The sequence below is a fragment of the Aquarana catesbeiana genome, linkage group LG12 (assembly GCF_042186555.1).
Source record: "Aquarana catesbeiana isolate 2022-GZ linkage group LG12, ASM4218655v1, whole genome shotgun sequence".
Lineage (NCBI taxonomy): Eukaryota > Metazoa > Chordata > Amphibia > Anura > Ranidae > Aquarana > Aquarana catesbeiana.
Window position 1 is genome coordinate 163,214,879 of NC_133335.1, and position 17,975 is coordinate 163,232,853.

At 41.9% G+C, this 17,975-nt stretch overlaps 1 protein-coding gene across 5 annotated transcripts in view; it reads left to right on the forward strand.

The window, feature by feature from the left end:
• Positions 1 to 9,531, forward strand: part of TEN1 (TEN1 subunit of CST complex) — a 40,732-nt gene extending 31,201 nt beyond the window's left edge. For all 5 annotated transcript variants that reach the window (XM_073606141.1, XM_073606140.1, XM_073606138.1 and 2 more), the window contains 2 exons: positions 449 to 606; positions 9,198 to 9,531. In XM_073606141.1, the coding sequence (XP_073462242.1) occupies positions 449 to 606; positions 9,198 to 9,325 (286 nt within the window). In that variant the 3' untranslated portion in view covers positions 9,326 to 9,531. The remainder of the gene's footprint in view (positions 1 to 448; positions 607 to 9,197) is intronic.
• The last annotated feature ends 8,444 nt before the right edge of the window (positions 9,532 to 17,975 follow it).

The following is a 17,975-nucleotide window of genomic DNA, read 5'->3' on the forward strand; positions in this document are numbered from 1 at the left end:
AAGAATACCGGTGGAAGGGAACAACTCTTTTATCTATAGAGTTAAGTGGTCCTGTGGGTTGGTCGGGGGCGGAGCAACCAACCATTGCTATGCTGCCATGGAGGCACCAGGAAAAGTGGTTGAGGGGAATCTACTAAAGCTGCAGCATCCAGAATCTGGAGCAGCTGTGCATGGCAACCAATCAGCTTCTATGTTTCATTTTGAAAGCTTAACTGAACAACCTGAAGATAGAAGCTGATTAGTTGCCATTCACAGAAGCACTAGATTATGTCTGCCCCAGTTTTCATAAATTTCCCCATTTTGTATTGATTACATTTAAGAACATTAGCCACTGTAGCAGGACTTTCAACTGTTAGTATATAATAATTGGTTTTATAGGCATTTTATTTTTGCTCTGATAACTGAAGGTAATGCAGTAACCTAGTACTTGTATCTCTTCTGTGTGCAGGCTTAGCAGCTATGATTTCACTCAATCAAAGGCAGTACTCGCAGCCCAGCACTCAGCAGCTCAGCACAAGCTTCATGTGAACACCAATTTTGTGGAACCATTTTCTCCCCGTCTCGGATCATATTACATGGCACTGGGCGAGCTAGAATCTGGGAATGGTAAGTCTACAGGATTTAGGCACTAAGCAAACAGGACATACTATACCGTATGCCCGTTTAGAATTGAGTTTACCCGCATGGGGATGCGCAGGTATTCAATGTATCTCCGTGCAGGCAATCCCACTGATGTCTATTGGGACATAGCAGCTGCACGAACATAGCCGCGGTGTCTCAATCTGGCATTCATATGTGTGGGTGTGTGTCCTTGAACACAGACAGTGTGAGTTCTAGGACACGCGCCCACACAGATGTCATATTGGAACACAACGACTGTGTCCATGCTGCCACTGTTAACCAATATACATCAGTGAGACTGTCTGCATGGGGATGCACAGAGCACCTGTGCATCCCAGTGTGAGTAAACACGGCCCTGCACTGACCTACGATATACAGTCAGATCCATAAATATTGGGACATCAACACAATTCTAATCTTTTTGGCTCTATACACCACCACAATGGATTTGACATGAAACGATGTGCTTTAACTGCAGACTTTCAGCTTTAATTTGAGGGTATTTACATCCAAATCAGGTGAACGGTGCAGGAATTACAACAGTTTGTATATGTGCCTCCCACTTTTTAAGGGACCAAAAGTAATGGGACAATTGGCTGCTCAGCTGTTCCATGGCCAGGTGTGTGTTATTCCATCATTATCCCATTTACAAGGAGTAGATAAAAGGTCCAGAGTTCATTTCAAGTGTGCTATTTGCATTTGGAATCTGTTGCTGTCAACTCTCAATATGAGATCCAAAGAGCTGTCACTATCAGTAAAGCAAGCCATCATTAGGCTGAAAAAACAAAACAAACCCATCAGAGAGATAGCAAAAACATAAGGTGTGGCCAAATCAACTGTTTGGAACATCCTTAAAAAGGAAGAACGCACCGGTGAGCTCAGCAACACCAAAAGACCCGAAAGCCCACGGAAAACAACTGTGGTGGATGACTGAAGAATTCTTTCCCTGGTGAAGAAAACACCCTTCACAACAGTTGGTCAGATCAGGAACACGCTCCAGGAGGTAGGTGTATGTGTGTCAAAGTCAACAATCAAGAGAAGACTTCACCAGAGTGAATACAGAGGGTTCACCACAAGATGTGTAAACCATTGGTGAGCCTCAAAAACAGGAAGGCCAGATTAGAGTTTGCCAAACAACATCTAAAAAAGCCTTCACAGTTCTGGAACAACATCCTACGGACAGATGAGACCAAGATCAACTTGTACCAGAGTGATGGGAAGAGAAGAGTATGGAGAAGGAAAGTAACTACTCATGATCCAAAGCATATCACCTCATCAGTGAAGCATGGTGGTGGTAGTGTCATGGCGTGGGCATGTATGGCTACCAATGGAACTGGTTCTCTTGTATTTATTGATGATGTGACTGTTGACAAAAGCAGCAAGATGAATTCTGAAGTGTTTTGGGCAATATTATCTCATTGGACGGCGCTTCACAGTACAGATGGACAATGACCTGAAGCATACTGAGAAAGCAACCAAAGAGTTTTTTAAGGGAAAGAAGTGGAATGTTATGCAATGACCAAGTCAATCCTGAATCCAATTGAGCATGCATTTCAGTTAGGGAAGAAAAAACTGAAGGGAAAATGCCCCAAAAACAAGCAGGAACTGAAGACAGTTGCAGTAGAGGCCTGGCAGAGCATCACCAGGGATGAAACCCAGCGTCTGGTGATGTCTATGTGTTCCAGACTTCAGGCTGTAATTGACTGCAAAGGATTTGCAACCAAGTAGAGCTGCACGATTCTGGCTAAAATGAGAATCACGTTTTTTTTGCTTAGAGGATAGATCACGATTCTCTCACGATTCTCGCGGCGTAACATCATCTTTCACATTAAAACAAAAAAAATTGTGCTAACTTTACTGTTTCGTGTTTTTTTTTTTTTTTTTATTTATTGAAGTGTATTTTTTCCCAAAAAATTGCATTTGAAAGCTGGGCAAATACAGTGTGATATAAAATATTGAAGCATTGAAGCAATTGCCATTTTATTCCCTAGGGTCTCTGCTAAAATATATATATATATATATATATATATATATATATATATATATATATATATATATATATATATATATATATATATAAAATGTTTGGGGGTTCCAAGTAATTTTTTCAGCAAAAAATATTCATTTTAACTTAAGAAAAGTGTCAGAAAAAGATTTAGACTTTAAGTGGTTAAACTTCCTGCATTTAGGCTCGGTTCACACTGGGGGCGGCACGACTTGCAGGTCGCCTCACCGAGGCGACCTGCACACAACTGCCATGGCGACTTGCAAAACGACTTCTGTATAGAAGTCTATGCAAGTCGCCCCAAGACGCCTCCAAAGTAGTACAGGAACCTTTTTCTAAGTCGGAGCGACTTGCGTCGCTCCGATTAGAATGGTTCCATTGTACTGAATGGGACACTACTTGTCAGGCAACTAGGTCGCCTGAAAAGTCGTCCTAATGTGAACCGAGCCTTGCATGTTGTTTAAAACTTGGCAGATTGCCCAGGTTATTTGTTTACACAGAGAAGTTTATCCCTTTGATCTAAGAAGGAAGTTAGTTACAATGTTTCAAGTTCTAAACTTGGCAGACTGCCCGGATGCTTTCTTTTGACAGCTGAGTGAGCAGATAATCTCTCCACTTGTTTATATGAAAGAATCCGCAAACCCAGCAGGAGAGATCTTCAGGGGAGGTGAATCGAGATCACGATTTTTTAATGATTAATTGTGCAGCTCTACAACCAAGTATTAAAAAGTGAAAGTTTGATGGATGATTGTTAATCTGTCCCATTACTTTTGGTCCCTTAAAAAGTGGGAGGCACAAATACAAATTGTTGTTAATTCCTACTCCATTCACTTGATTTGGATGTAAATACCCTCAAATTAAAGCTGAAAGTATGCAGTTAAAGCAGTTTCATTTCAAATACATTGTGGTGGTGTATAGAGCCAAAAAGATAAGAATTGTGTCAATGTCCCAATATTCATGGACCTGACTGTAGTACACTGTGAACAAGGCCTTAAACACAACTTCATCCACTATTATTGTTTTTTATATTCTAGGTGGACTGATACAGGGTTTGTACACCTAAGGCCCTGTTGCACTGTGGTAATGTGCATTACATGCGTTCGTGTGATGTGATGCCATTCATTGTGCATGGCACTCTGACACACATTTTTTAATGCACTTCCATCGCCATGCGCTGCCAAAAATTATCCATACAAATTTTTTGGCTTGGTTAGGCAGCCTATTCAAACAAATGGGCTGCTTTAACGCAACGCATGGTAACAGTGTAGTCCCAGCCTAATAGCTGTTAACATTCTTTATGTCCACAGCATGGAGACCTTGTTTTACTTTATTCCAGGTAACAGACATTACTTGACCTAAGTAGATTTGGCATATATTCCTGGAGAATGCAGCAAGAAGCTAGTATAGCTGCAGTTCTACTGCTACTTGCTGAGGAATGTTGCTACTTGGGATTACTTGCAAGAGGAAGGAGGTCCTGATTCCTCTACAGGCAGTGATCAAGGCAGTGTGCCGAAACGTTTCTGCTTTTGTATTTTTTGTGCCAATAAAAGTATTTACATTTGATATGGACATGGAGTTGCCAGCCATTCTCTCTTCTACTATTGTGTTGTTCGGACAACACAGCAGCCAGAGCACTCTATCGTGGACTTCATTTTACATCCAAAAACATAAATGTATTTTATTGGGATTTTACTTTATAGAACCTCCTTTCGCTGCAATTACAGCTGCAAATCTTTTTTGGGAATGTTTCTACCAGCTTTGCACATCTAGAGAGTGACATTTTTGCCCATTCATCTTTGCAAAATAACTCAAGCTCTGTCAGATTGGATGGAGAACATCTGTGAACAGCAATTTTCAAGTCTTGCCACAGATTCTCAATTGGATTTAGGTCTAGATTTTGACTGGGCCATTCTAACACATGAATATGCTTTGATCTAAACAATTTAATTGTAACTCTGGCTGTATGTTTAGGGGCATACTCTAACAGGTTTTCTTCTTAGATTGCCCTGTATTTGGCTCCATCCATCTTCCCATCAACTCTGACCAGCTTCCCTATCTCTGCTGAAGAAAATTATCCCTACGACATGATGATGCCACCACCACGTTTCACAGAGGAGATGTGTGCAGTGTTTATTTTCCGTCATACATACCGGTTTGCTTTAAGGCCAAAAAGTTAAATTTTGGTCTCATCTGACCAGAGCACCTTCTTCCACATGTTTGCATGGCTTCTCGCTAACTGCAAACAGGACATCTTATGGCTTTCTTTCAACAATGGCTTTCTTCTTGCCACTCTGGAGTACAGGATTAATAGTTGTCCTGTGGACAGATTCTCCCACCTGAGCTGTGGATCTCTGCAGCTCCTCCAGAGTTACCATGGGCCTCTTGGCTGCTTCTTTGATTAATACTCTCCTTGTTTGGCCTGTCAGTTTAGGTGGACGGCCATGTCTTGGTAGATTTGCAGTTGTGCCATACTCTTTACATTTTCGGATGATGGATTGAACAGTGCTCTGTGAGATGTTCAAAGTTTGGAATATTTTTTTTATAACCTAACCCCGCTTTAAACTTCTCCACAACTTTATCCCTGACCTGTCTGGTGTGTTCCTTGGCCTTCATAATGCTGTTTGTTCACTAAGGTTCTCCAAGGGCTTCACAGAACCGCTGTATTTAAACTGAGAATAAATTACACATAGGTGGACCCTATTTACTAATTGGGTGACTTCTGAAGGCAATTGGTTCTGCTCCAGGCTTTTCAGATATTTATTTGTAAAAATTTTGAAAACCAATTATTTTTATTTCAATGGAAGAAAAAAAACAAAGTAAATGTATTTAGTAATATTAAACGCTGTCAGAATACATAATACATTTAAATACGCATTTAATTATATAAAACTTATGAGCACATCTGTAGATCTTTAGTTATCATTAGAGGGGTCACCAGCAGGAGGAAGGAGGTCTTGATTCCTCTTTATAGGTCTTTAGTTAGAACTCGTGTAGAATATCATGTCCATCTCACTTAAATGATAGTGATATGATAGAATGGGATTAATTTACTAAAATTGAATGGTGCAGCTGTGCATGGTAGCCAATCAGTTTCTAAGTTCAGCATGTTCAACTAAGCTTTGGCAAAAAACCTGGAAGCTGATTGGTTTCTATGCAGAGGTGCACCAGATTTTGCACTCCAGTTTTCGTAAATCCACTCCAATGAGATCCAGCAACAAAAATGGTGAAAGGTCTGAGGGATAAAACATAAAAAAAAGTCCTGCAAGGAGCATCTTTGAGGCTGTGTGTACACTGCCCCTGCCAATTTGGAATGAATGGGCACCGCTTCCGAAACACCAGAAAAGCGATTTGAAACGCTTTTTAACCCCTTTTTAATTCCTTGGGGGTTAAAAACACCTTGCTACCACCCGAAAAGCAGTGCCACTATAATATCGGTAAAACACAGATAAAACATTTTACCGATAACGCCAGCACTGCCCCAGTGTGAAAGTAGCCTTAAAGTAACACTAAACTCACTTATTTTTTTTTTGTAAATGAAGTAAGTTTAAATATAGGTAGAATGTACCTTCTATCTCACTCTTCCTTCATTTTCATCTCTCAAATGCAAGCTTTTTTTCTAATATTCTCAGTCTTCCCGTTTTAGGGTGGCTACATTTGTTCTCCATGCCCCCCTTGTATATGTTAACATAGCCATCTTTTCCTGCTTGGTCCTATATTAAACTACACGTACACCTGCAGACACATTCAACCCTATGGGAATTGTAGCATGCATAGAGCCAGGCATGTGACCAGAAATAATGGCTCTGCTCACTCTACTCTAATAGGTGTGAGGTGAGTCAGTGGAAGATCAGGAGCATGCACAGGACAAAAAAGAAGCCTGAAAACAAACAAAAAAAAAATATGACCATGGTATACTTATTATTTTAGAACAACTGAGATGGAAAAAAAAATGAGTTTAGTGTCACTTTAAATACATGAATGGTGAGAATAAGGTTCAGGATAACAGCATTTTCCGTATCAGAATCAGGAACATAGGGACTTGACCTCCAACTAGCAGGAGAAAAAAAAAACAAACCTTTAGAAAGATTTAATTTACAGAAAGAGAAATTCATGCAGGGTACAGATATCCAGTAGAGGTAGAGAATCAGTGAACAGTAAGGGCTTGTTCACACTAGTGGTTGGGGGAGCGGTAAAACCCTGCTGTTGAACATCAAATTCTTCACGTAAGCAAACGCAATGGCATTCAAATTTTTAGCAATATCTCTACGTGTTTCCCAATGTAGTGTCATAGTGGTAACTCCTACAGTATAGCGCATACGTTCACTTTGAGCTACATAAAAATTGCAGTAATGTGATAATTTACCAGCCACCTTAGTTCATTATATTTTGCATTAAACCTGTGGTAATGGGTATTCACATATTATGCAAATGTTGCATTTTAAAAAAATATAGGCAAATGCCATTTGTATATGTTGGGCTCGACTACAAATGCTAAAAGGTACAATGTGCAGAACTGCGACATTGTTGAAACAAATTGCTTTGACGCTCAAAGGTATTTGGGAGATTAAGGCCTAGGGCCTGAAGTGGTTAAATACACTTGGGGCAAACATACACTATATTACCAAAAGTATTGGGATGCAAAAATCGCTTAACAACCCCACATCATAAACCCCCTTCACCAAATGGTTTGGACCAGTGCCCAAAGCAAGATCCATAAAGACATGGATGAGTGAGTTTGGGGTGGAGGAACTTGTCTGGCCTTGCACAGAGTCCCGACCTCAATGGAGACTGCGAGCCAGGCCTTCTCATCTACATCAGTGCCTGACCTCACAAATGTGCTTTTGGAAATGGTCAAACATTTCCAAAGACACACTCCTAAACCTTGTGGACAGCCTTCCCAGAAGAGGTGAAACTGTTACAGCTGCAAAGGGTGGGCCAACTGAACATTGAACCCTATGGATTAGGCCTGGGATGCCATTAAAGTTCATGTGCATGTAAAGGCAGGCATCCCAATATGTCAAATAACAGGCTGGGGGTGGGACAAGTCCTGTAAGTATTACTGAACTGCAATGGTGAAAAATCAGGTCTGCTGTCCTGGCAGAGCTGTGTAAATCTCTAGACTTGATGGACAGAAATTCAAATCCTTCGGCAAATAAAACCCTTATATTTACAACCCCAGTTCCACAAAAGATGGGATGCTGTGTAAAATCTACATAATAATAGAGTGCCATAACTGTCCCGACGGTGGCCCAATGGATCGCAAGAGTGAATGACATTGAACAAATGGAGGACCTGACCTCTGTCATTCGGGACAATGTTGAGGAACATAAGACCAAGTGGTTCTACTTCCCAGGTGGGACCTCTTTCGTTTCTTTGATAAATACCCTCAATATGCATGAACTGCTTCACTCCGGCCTCATACCGGGTTAGCTGCCTCCTTTCCGTATTTTTTGTTTTTAATTGCTCCCCAGTGCTGAGCCCCTTCAACCCCCCCCCCCTTCTTCTTTTTTTTTTTTTTTTTTTTTTCCCCCTCTTCTCTCTCTCTCCCATTCCCCTACTCCCCTTTTTCTCATTCTCCACTACTTCTTTTCTTGCATAACTAGAAAAAAAAAAAAATGTCTTCTTAGGTGTGCACAGATCCAAGCGAGTATAGAAACACATGGCTTCTACAAACACTATATTACCAAAAGTTGTGGGACGCCTACCTTTACACGCACATGAACTTTAATGGCATCCCAGTCTTAATCCATAGGGTTCCATATTGAGTTGCCCCCCCCCCCCCCGCAGCTATAATAGCTTTACCTCTTTTGGGAAGGCTGTCCACAAGGTTTAGGAGTGTGTCTATGGGAATGTTTGACCATTCTTCAAAAAGCACATTTGTCAGGACGCACTGATGTGGATAAGAAGGCCTGGCTTGCATTCTCTGCTCTAATTCATCCCAAAGGTGTTCTATTGGATTAAGGTCAGGACTGTGCAGGCCAGTCAATTTCCTCCACCCCAAACTCGCTCATCCATGTCTTTATCCATGTCTTATGCTTTGTGCATGGTGTGAAGTCATATTGGAACAGGAAGGGGCAAGCCCCAAGCTATGGTCAAACATTCCCATAGACACACTTCTAAACCTTGTGGACAGCCTTCCCAGAAGAGTTGAAGCTATTAGAGCTGCAAAGGGTGGGCCAACTCAATATTGAACCCTATGGACCTTACTAAACGTCATGTGCGTGTAAAGGCAGGCGTTCCAATACTTTTGTTAATATAGTGTAGATTTATACTCAGACAAAAAGGATAAAGGATGACTCTTTTTTTTTTTTTTTTTTTTTTTTTTTTTTTTATTTAAATGAGGCAAAATTGATGGACTACTTGGTCTTTTCTACCAGCACTCTTCAATTTCTAAAAAAATGTTGGCTTTACAAACACTTTACATGGGGGTATTTCCTTTTGGTATTCAAGTATCAAAAGTTTACAGATCTTCCTCCAGTCTACCGAAACTACATGGAGCCAGTTTTAGTTGAAGATATCCTTTTATACCTATATTCTTTTCATTACTCCATGGTTTATTCTTGTTTTCCAGATACCCATCTTGTACTGTGTGCCCGGTTGCTAAATTGCATTGAAGGTGTGGACCTCTCCCTTTTGCAGAATGGAATAGAAGAACAGAGAAAATACTTTCTAGAGAGGGAATGCAGCTCAAGAACATGAAAAACGGATTTGTGGGAGCTCTATACCCTGTGTAGACACCAGGCTTGTGCTGATGGCCTCTCTTGGAATATGATATCATGGGATCTTATTTAATTTGTAAGGGAGACATAATGCAACTGTCACCAGCATTAGATTGTGCTGCACATAACAGTCAGAAGAAGAGCAGATGTTGTGGAACAGGTTGGAATAAAGTAGATTTAATTTTGTGTTGGCTGTTCTTAAAGACATTTGTATATACTTGTACAAGGTGTGCTGCATATTTGCTATTTGGCCTTTGGGGGAAGATATTTTTTTTTTGTGCAGTAATTACAAGAAATCTACTGAGCCGCGTTTGTCACTGAGCCAGGGGATTTATTAATTTAAGATTGATTTCACTTTTTAGATTTAAATTTTAACCGGTGCTGAGACAGCTGAAAGCAATGTTTAAAAATGGACTCCAGTCTAGACTACAAAGAAGTCTTCAGATGCACAGAATATACACGACTTACCTGATCAGGGCTTTCATTTAGGCATTGCTGTGGTGCATCAGTCTATCTACTCTATCCTATCAATGATACAGTATCAGAGGAGATTCCAAAGTACCCACTAAAGGCTCCTTTTCTCTGCCATACAGAAAAGCTTATGTAAAATGGCAGCACCAACAAGTCTCTCCTAGCCACTGATCATCGCAAACTTGTATTGAAAGTGTGAAAATGATTGGTGATTATAGGGAGTAGAGAAAGAGGGAGGGGAGGATGCACAACACATGCTTCGAGAAGTACACCCGCAGTCCACCTCCAATGAGCTGCATGATAGCTGTTTGCCGGCATCTTATAAAGTGTACAAGTATAAGAATAATTACGTTTTAACATTGTTTTTTAAAGTACGTCACTTTTACAAAATAGGTCACCTGTATAAGAAGTATTTAATTGCCTTTCTGTGGCCTGTGTGTCAAAAAGCCATTGTATCTCCACTCCCCAGCTGCTGCAAGTATTTGACCATCAGATAAGTCAGATTTGTTGCTTCACCACCAGCTGTGGTTCCTGTAGTGACATATAAGCTGGAGGGAGACACTGCAGTGGCTGGAGGTGGAACAAGATCACACACCTGGAAAAGTAGAACATCTGTAGTACACAGTCAACTGTAAAAGTAAGTATAAAAATGCTTCATTTACAGTTGGTCTGTTTTGTAAAAATGATCTTGTGGTGACAGAATCACTTTAAGATATACATGAAAAAGAGATTTATATATTGTTTGGTGTATATTACAAATTATACATATAATCGGCCATAACATTATGACCATTCACCAGATATTGAGTAGGTCTCTCTTTCTTTTGTAGTAAAAACACCTCATTTTGTCACCAAAATAGCCGTGACCCCTCAAGGCATGGTTTGCAGTAGAATTTTGAAGGTATGTTATGGTATCTGGTACCAAGCTGTTAGTAGCAGATCCTTTAAAGTGGTTGTAAACCCAGATTGAAAAAAAAAACAAACCTGCAAGACAAAGGCATAATGAGCTAGTATGCATACTAGCTCATTATGAAATACCCTAGAACGATGCTTTTGCAGCGGTCCCGGCACACTGCTATGACCAGCGACATGTCGTCCCGGAGTTACTTTTGGGTTCACGGGCTCCGGCTCTGTGATTGGCCGGAGCTGTGATGATGTCACTCCCGCCGGTAACAGCACAGCAGCTGAAGAAAAGGCACGAGCGAGCAGTTTCTTCAGTGCGCATGTCAATGTCGGCACATGTGGATACAGTGAATGTCTTCTAAACTATGCAAGTTTAGGAGAAATTCATGGCACCTACAGGTAAGCCTTTATTATAGGCTTACCTGTAGGTAAAATTGGTTGTACAGGGTTTACAACCACTTTAAGTCCTGTAAGTTACAGATGGGGCCTCCATGGATTGGACTTGTTTTTGCAGCACATTCCACAGATGCTCGACTGGATTGGGATCTTGAGAATTTGGAGGCCAGGTCAGCACCTCAAACTTGTGCTCCTGAAACCATTCCTAAACCAGTTGTGTAGTGTGGCAGGGCGCATTATCCTTGGCCTAAGGCCACTGCCAACATACGGTTTCCATGAAGGGGTGTACTTTGTTACCAACAATGTTTAGGTAGGTGGCACTTGTCAAGTAACATTCATGTGAATGGCAGGACCCAAGGTTTCCCAGCAGAACATTGCCCAAAGCATCACACTGCCACTGTCGGCTTGCCATCTTGATTCATCAAACCATGCGACCATTTTTCTGTGCTCCATGGTCCAGATCTGATGCTCATTGTGGGCACTTCTGGCTGTGAACATGGGCACTCTGACCAGTCTGCGGCTGCACAGCCCCATGCACAACAAACCACGATGCCCATTTTTTTTTCTGCTTCCGGGTGTCTGAATACCCGCTCCTCCCGCCGCACATAGTGGTTCCTCCTACCAGCTTGTACATCAATACAGAATACATCTGCAGCACCTCATAAGCAAGGCAGCATTTCAAGACAAGAAAAGGTAAGCTTCATGCTTGTTCTTTCACAGACTCTGTTGTGACAGACACTTTTAATGTAATCTGGGGCACTTTGAAGGTAATCCAGGATGAGAGAAAATATGGAGGCTGCTATGGCTGAAAATATTTACCTGGCTTTGGTACTTTTTTTAGAGGCATTGAAATTGAAAACCTATGCAGGAGTTCTGACTTCACTTTGAGTCTGTAATATGCATGCTTTTTTTAGGGACAACATATTCCTAAATCGGCCGTAGATGGTTTGAATCTTGGCTGGTTCAGCAGGGACTGGCCAAGATTCAAACCATGTATTGGCAGGCTGATTGTGCAGTTGATCGCTCAACTTGGGTACAACCACACTGTCGGATTTTTCATGTGATTATAGCCTCTAGCAATAATCACTGTGTTCTCCTGGCAGAGATGGCTCCCCCCACTGGGAGAACACAGCAGCTCCATGGGAGGGATTCCACCATCAACACTGACTGTTGGGGAAATAGGATCATCTATGGCCAGAATTAGAAGAAGGTCAGCATGGCAGTTCATATATTTTACTCACTACATGTTCCCTTCAGTCACCTTAGCAGCTTATCTACAAATCTCTATATTTAATACATTAACAAAAATATGGTAGAGCTAACAGGTGCAAATATGAAAGTCGCATACCTTTTAAGGTAAACATTGCAGTGATAGATCAGTGCTCATTAAAAATAAACTATATTTTCCCTTTTAGGAAATCGGACTGTATTTTGGCACCTCTGCAGTGTTTGGGGGATATGGTTACTTTCTTTTGCTTGTTACCTGAAATTGCTATTTAAAAACAAATACGATGTCGGTTATTTTATTTTTTTAATCTCCTTTTTCAGTTTTGATTTCATGTACTGTAAACTACCTAAATTGATAATAAAATGGGGGCAGTTCAGGGCCGTCTTTAACGCAGGGCAAAAGGGGCAGCTGCCCTGGGCCCAGTCATTGTAGTGGGGCCCAAAGCAGCTGCCCCTTGAGGTGGAACTACCAGCAGGGCAGAGGGGCACAGCCGATGGAGGGTGCCGACAGCCGAGCGGAGCACAATTCCGGATCCCGCAGGGAGTAGAGCGCAGAGGAGAGGCAGGCACCACAGCACACTGCATCACTCGCTTCTAACCACGCCCATTCTGTGTAATCACCCCTACACCATCTGCTGCCGCTGGGGACACTCCCCCACTACTCGGGGGACCTACAATGGCCGCTCCTGCGGGGGACACGCCCACACTACTCGGCATACTCTTTCTTCGGAGACGCTACACACACAACATGGCGAGGTGATGTCATGTATGGGCTGTCACTGGTCCCTGGTATGTGGAGGCTGCGGGGAGGAGAGTGTTGCAACTGTCGGCCGGGGAGCGGGATGGGTCAGGGGAAGGGAAAGAAGAGGATTTACTCCAGACTCCAAGAAGACAGCTAAGTACACATAACTTAATTGTATTCCTTATGTGTATGCATGGTACACTGTCTGCGTGTTCTGTCAGGCCAGGTCTCCTCACCTCACCATGCAAACTACAGGACAGGTGGGAGCAGAGTGTGCTCTTTACTAAAAGGGTTAGTCAAATTTACAAAAAATCTGTCCCTGTAGATAAAAATAAGCTGTGCGCCTATGAACAAAAATTTAATTATGTACCCCTCCAGAAGCCTGTCCAAAAAACTCCTATATCTGAGTTCCCCGGCCTGCACTCTCATATTCAAACAATGCACATTCTCTTCCCTGTTGTCATGGTGCTGAACTCATTACTGTGGCAACTGGTTAGATGTTGCACTGTGCATGTGTGGCGTTAATCCTAGTGTGTTTTTGTGATGGTGGAGGCAAGCATTAATGGCCGGAGCATCATAGCAATGTCCTAGCAACAGGATGAGGAAATACTGGCTATGGGAGTTTTTCAGGCAGGCTTCTAGAGCTTGTTTACGCTTGCCTCTGCCATCACAAGAGCGCAGCTGCAGCTCCAGAAGCCTGCCTGAAACCCCCCACAGCTGGCATTTTGTATTTCTATGGTTTGTTTATTACACTTGAACTTCTCTCTCTGGGCAGGGGGCTGGGGGTGTTGTTTGGATAAAGCACTTTTCTCCTGGCTTCAGGGGGGTACTGAACTGAGTCTTTGACATGTGTGAAATAATGTCTAGCTTCGCCACATACCGGTGTTCCACCATGGTGGGAGGATTCGCTGATTGAAGAGAACTAGATTTGCTTGGGCCGGGACTCAGGAGATAGCACACACTCACCGTAGTAACCACACAGCAGACCGCCTACCCAGTCAATCTGCCTATTCAATTTGCAGATTCAGGCAGATGGGGCATGCTTTTGAGGAGCAGAACTGGAGTCAGTTGACATGGGCTGGGACAGTGAAGGGGGAGAGCTGGAGGAGGTCTCCACTGTGTGAGGACCCCCATCACTGCCACTGATCCCATCAACCCCCCCTCCAGCAAGCAATGGGTGAATGGTAATGAGGTGCAATAACCTCTAGAAAACAATCAGTGAGCGGTAAGGATGTGCAATACCTTATAGCAACCAATCAGTGAGCAGTAATGTGTGTTGTAACCTCTGGCAACTAATTGCAATCACTGCCTGATCTGCTGCAGTAAAAGGATTTTGAGTCTGTCTATCTGCTATTTCTTGTATGTCTCAGAGCAGGTGGAGAGCGAAATTGGGCCGGGGGGCCCAAAAAAAAAGTTTGCCCAGGGTCGAATCAACATTAAAGACGGCCCCTGGGGCAGTTCCTCCAGCACTCCTCCTTCTATTTTTTTTGTTCACTTTTCTTATCTTTCCCAATTGGCCTTATTGTTCATCTTTTTTCTTGTAACTTGAATACAAATAAAGTATACAAAGTAGAAATATCTTCTTACTTCATGGAGGAGAGCAACAAAAGCAAAGTGTGATAACTTAAAGTGCCACTAAACTCTGATTAAGCCTAGGTTCACATTGCAGCGATTTGGCATGTGTTGGATAGCAACATGGTCTAGTGTCATATTTCTGGAGTTTCTTTGTCAATGTTACTGCGTTTATGGGTAACAGTGTTTTGGTATTATCCAGAGTTTGAATTGGATCTGTCATAAATCCGTTACATATCTGGTTCCTATTCCCAAAGATCACCCAGGCTAATCCTTGTAATTCCATGGTTTTAAAAGGGTTTCTTTTTGTGACAGACCTAGCCGGGAGAGAGACTTTTGGAGGGGACTGTATGCTAGCCTCTTGCCAATTGATCGGGGGCCCTGGCATTTGGGGGAACGGTGCTCTTTGTGAGCTGTATGCCTGGGGACCCTTGAGGTGGTATTACTGTGGATTCGGGTCCTGGTCCCCCAGGACACACAGACTCTGGGGACCCTGGATTTGCCATATTGGAATAGTGACTGATTCATACCGTTGGGACTCCTACTGTTAAATGCTAATGTCATCAATTCCAGCTACCTGTCTGTTGTCTGCTAAAATGTGTATTGTAAATAAGTCTCTAGTATGGGATCTAAGAGTCATTAGATCCCATTGTTGTTTGTGTTTAATTAACTCTGCTATTGTGATAATGTTGATTGGATTTTCTGAACTACAAGACGGCCAGTCTGGCCTAAAGGTCATGTCTGAGTCATCTAGGCTGTCTAAAGGGATTAGTTATTTAGCTCATGTTAATTATGTTAATTAGGTTACTGCTGTATTGTTAGAGTAATATGAGTCGGAGGTATGCACCTCTACTTTTAGTGTATAAAAGAGCCTGTATATTGCAATAAAAGAGATTCCTGGTTGAACTTACATACAACCTGCCTGGTGTTTGTTCTGAGCTATCACAACTGGGTTAGAACAGCACATAGCTGTAGTTCTAATCCCCGGAGCATTGGATGACCGAGCAATCAGATGTTGCGATCTGCAGTCTGATTCTATAGCTGCAGAGGAGTATCGGGAGAGTGGAACCGAGCGAGCAAGGGGCTCGTTACACTTTCTGATTGATACAACCAAGCATTTGCTTTCCTGGGGGCATTCTGGAATGTCGTTTCAGCTCTTGGCTCCGGACCGACTATTGCTCTAATACAAACTTGAAAGGGGCCATGGCTGACAGGATGATTGATGACGGTGGGTGACAAAGATCAAAGGATCAACTGGCACCTAAAGATTGACATGGACAATGCTGCCCCTATAGGCCAAACTACAGCAGGACAGACAGTACTATAATCTGTTTAAAAGGACTGCCCCATAAATACTGTGATTCGTCAAAAGTCTAGATGGGATGGCAATGGGATTGGGTTTGAATGGTGTATGATTGAAGTATAAAAGACTGAGCAAGGAAGAGAAATAGTCCTTTTCCCTTTGGATCATGGTTTGGGCCTAAGCCTCATGGCTCTGGCCCTCTCTTGGTAATCTGAGCATAGCTGGAAGAAACAAGCCTCACGGAGGGCCTTGTGATAAGTATCTTTGATATTCTTGTATTATGTTCGTATTGTAAGCTTTGTAATAAGACTTTATTACTTATAAACCATGTGTTTGGTTTCATAGCTAACCTTGTAGTATTGTGATATCAACAGTAACATGTGGTCAGAGTTTCTATAGTCTAGCTAATTATAGGGATAGATACAATAAATATTATTGTACCTATATATTTATCATTTTTACTTCAGCATGTGATTTAACATGTCAAATTCCATGCCAAATCGGCGGCTATTGCCAGCAATGGCACTGTCCAAATCAGCGCCACACCAATTCCCAAAAGTAGTTTCTGTACTACTTTTGGCAACTTTGGGGTGCGATTTGTATAGACATCTGTGCATCAACCCGCACAGATGTCTCTTGAAATCACCACCGAAGTCGGGGACATACATGCAGTAATGAAATTGTGCGAGTTCAGCTGAACTCACACAATTTCATTACCGCTGTCAGTGTGAACCTGGGCTTAAAAAAAGTAAATTTCCATTTTCTTAATTAAAAAAAAAAATACCTTCCATTTCCATGTCAGCCTCCTCCAAATCTCCAATGCATGCCAAAACACATTTTCGGAGCACTTTATTTTGTCCACTTATGATTACTGCTTTTTGCACAGTATTGAGTGAATTTGGCAATGTTTCATCCTTTTTAATACTCTTATGTTTTTAAGTAGAACTCCAGACAAATTGTTTTTTTTTTTAAGTTATAAATGGAATAGAAAGTTAGCTCTCTCCTCTTCACTAGATTTTTTCCTCACTGTCTGTAGTGTCATTTGAGTACAAAGTGAAAAAGAATCTCCCCAAAGAAGACACAGGCAGCATAGTAGGAAAGGGTGGAACTTTTGTTCCTTTTTTGTTGCTGTGCTCAGTGAATTTACCTTACTTCCTGTTGTGGAGTGCTACAATAAAGGTAGTGAGTCCAAGTATATTTCAGTCCAACTAGAAGGGAAGGGAGGGGGGATTATATCAAAACCAACTGCAAAAGCTTACTTTTAGAGTAAAGGAGCCAATTTTATTCTAGACTTAACCACCATTATCCACTAAGATTCTACGTAAACAAGCAGTTTAACCTCCCTGATGGTATGTTTATTTCGGATTTTAGGTGCTGAAAGCGGTACAATTATTTTGCATGGAAATTTGGCGTTTTATATTGTAGGCCTGTAATTCTTAACAATAACACATTTAAATCTGTCCAAACAAGAGTCTAGTATCTATCCCGGGTATGATGAAGTTTGAAACACAAAAACATAAATTATAATATAATAAATAATTAAAAAAAATAATAATATAATAAAATAAATTTCCCCACGATTCACTATCGCTCAATTCTGCAAGTGTTCTAATTTACTATCTCTGTTTTCTAGCTGATCTAAAGCCACTTTTGATGTAAAGGGACACTTTTTGGTTGCTATGGACAATCTCCAGTTTCCAGGCAGAAAGAACAGTATATATCATATAAAACTGCATGCAGGGCAGGGCAAGCACTGGGGACAAAAGGGATGTGAAATAATTTCATACAGTACTGTAATCTGTAAGATTACAGTACTGTATGTGTTATGATTTTTACAGTTTTTTGAATTTGCCGCCAGGCTCCGTCCCCATGCGTCGCGCCGCTCCGCTCGCAGGGAACGGAGCCTGGCATGGAGAGGCTTCAGAGCCCACGGACACTGCGGGGGACATCGCAGGATCCTGGGGACAAGGTAAGTAAAGCTGCACCAGGATCCTGCAATGTAATCCCGAGTGTGGC